We start from the raw sequence: 2,500 nt of genomic DNA, 5'->3' as shown, positions 1-2,500 counted from the left end.
CGGAAATTCGAAGTCCCAGCCAGGTTCTGTGTGTAGGAGGGACCACAGGTGACTGACAGTGGGTTGTGTGTGGGAGGGGCCACAGGTGATTGACAGTGGGTTGTGTGTGGGAGGGGCCACAGGTGATTGACAGTGGGTTGTGTGTGGGAGGGGCCACAGGTGATTGACAGTGGGTTGTGTGTGGGAGGGGCCACAGGTTATTGACAGCGGGTTGTGTGTGGGAGGGGCCACAGGTGATTGACAGTGGGTTGTGTGTGGGAGGGGCCACAGGTGACTGACAGCGGGTTGTGTGTGGGAGGGGCCACAGGTTATTGACAGCGGGTTGTGTGTGGGAGGGGCCACAGGTGATTGGCAGTGGGTTGTGTGTGGGAGGGGCCACAGGTGACTGACAGCGCTGTCTCCCCCCAGCCCAGTGGCAGCAGGCCCTGACCCCGCAGCTGAAGGTGCGGCCGTCGGCACGGCGATACGCGGCTCTGACCGAGCGGGGCCTGGATGTGAAGGCCGCCTTCTTCCCTGACGGCAGCGCCGGATTGGTGGAGAGCGACGACCTGTAGAGACCACGCCCCCAGCCCCGCCCCCAGCCCCTCCCTCTCCGTCTGTCTCTCTGTCTTTCTCCCGCGCGGGGATCTAACTCTCGCTTTGTTGGCAAAGGAAGATGAAAGGTGTAGAAGAACTCTCCAAGATGGCTGGCAGGAAGCCGTCATCACATGACCTGTGTCGTGCCTTGTACTCCCGCACAGCAGAGTGTGTGTGTGTCGTACACAGAGTGTGTGTCGTGCACAGTGTGTCGTACATGCATCCTGACGTCACTCAGCTGACATGCATCAAAATTCCAGGTTTCTGTGGCATGCTGCTTAAAGTTAAAAAGTTGTATTTTTATTTATCTGCTTTCTGCCAACTTTCATGTGCCTGCAGGACCTCAGGAGAAAGATGATGATGATGGTGATGATGATGATGTTGATGATGATGTTGATGGTGATGATGATGGTGGTGATGATGATGATGGTGGTAATGATGATGATGATGGTGATGATGTTGATGGTGATGATGATGGTGGTGATGATGATGATGGTGGTAATGATGATGATGATGGTGATGATGTTGATGGTGATGATGATGGTGGTGATGATGATGATGGTGGTAATGATGATGATGATGGTGTTGATGGTAATGATGATGGTGGTGATGATGATGATGGTGGTAATGATGATGATGATGGTGTTGGTGGTAATGATGATGATGGTGATGATGGTGTTGTAGGGGAGCACAGCTGCTCTTTTTGAAGCTGTACCAGGGGGCGTGGTCGTAGAGCTGTTCCCATGACGACACTGTCCCCTTTGGCTGGGTGGGCAGAGCACAAGTGCCTTTGAACCTTTCTGAACACTGTGTACATTTCAAGGTTGAGGGATTTATTTTATATTAAAAAAAAAACAAAAGCAATTAGCAATTAGCATCTAGTTATGCATGTTATCAAGCCGCCATTTTAGTACTGTCTGTAGCCACAGCTGTAGAAGTGAGTATCTTATCAAAGCTCTGAGTATCTTTGCTTACTTCCCTAAAGGAAGGCACCAATGGATGGCACAAGGCCGGCCCTTTCTGTTAGTGTCCGGTACTCGTGGTTGTTCAGGTTAAAAAAACAGGAAAAAGGAACGTTGCTTTTGAAAGGTGTGGGTTTGGGTGGCAGTGGGTGGCGTTGCCGTGGTAATGAGAGATTGACAGACATGTGGACTGGAGAGGAGCACACCGTGTGAGAGCAGTGATGTCATGCAGGCGACGGGACAGCAGCTGGTTGCCCTGGTGATATCTGTGCCTCTTAACCCCAACAACACGCCATCTTACAATGTTATACTGGAGACTTTAAACCCAAACAATGCTTCAGGCTACAACTTAAACTTTCAAACAGCTGTCTAGCCAGCTTAGCTGATCGCTGGCTCAGTTATCACACACATAAGAGACATAAACGCTGACTCAGTTATCACACGCATGTTACAGACATAAACGCTGACTCAGTTATCACACGTTAGACACATAAACGCTGACTCAGTTATCACACGTTAGACACATAAACGCTGACTCAGTTATCACACGTTAGACACATAAACAGACTCAGTTATCACACGTTAGACACATAAACAGACTCAGTTATCACACGTTAGACACATAAACAGACTCAGTTATCACACGTTAGACACATGAACGCTGACTCAGTTATCACACGTTAGACACATAAACAGACTCAGTTATCACACGTTAGACACATAAACAGACTCAGTTATCACACGTTAGACACATGAACGCTGACTCAGTTATCACACGTTAGACACATAAACAGACTCAGTTATCACACGTTAGACACATAAACAGACTCAGTTATCACACGTTAGACACATAAACGGACTCAGTTATCACACGTTAGACACATAAACAGACTCAGTTATCACACGTTAGACACATAAACGGACTCAGTTATCACACGTTAGACACATAAACAGACTCAGTT

At 48.7% G+C, this 2,500-nt stretch overlaps 1 protein-coding gene across 1 annotated transcript in view; it reads left to right on the top strand.

The window, feature by feature from the left end:
* palld (palladin, cytoskeletal associated protein) overlaps nt 1–2,500 on the top strand; it is a 74,516-nt gene that overhangs the window by 71,142 nt on the left and 874 nt on the right. The window contains 1 exon segment of the mRNA XM_061239101.1: nt 409–2,500. This exon segment is cut by the window's right edge and continues 874 nt beyond it. Coding sequence (XP_061095085.1) covers nt 409–554 — 146 coding nt within the window. The 3' untranslated portion in view covers nt 555–2,500.

The sequence above is a fragment of the Conger conger genome, chromosome 4, assembly GCF_963514075.1.
Source record: "Conger conger chromosome 4, fConCon1.1, whole genome shotgun sequence".
Classification (NCBI taxonomy): domain Eukaryota; kingdom Metazoa; phylum Chordata; class Actinopteri; order Anguilliformes; family Congridae; genus Conger; species Conger conger.
Note: the sequence above shows the minus strand (reverse complement) of the source record. Positions and strands in the feature narration are given on the sequence as shown.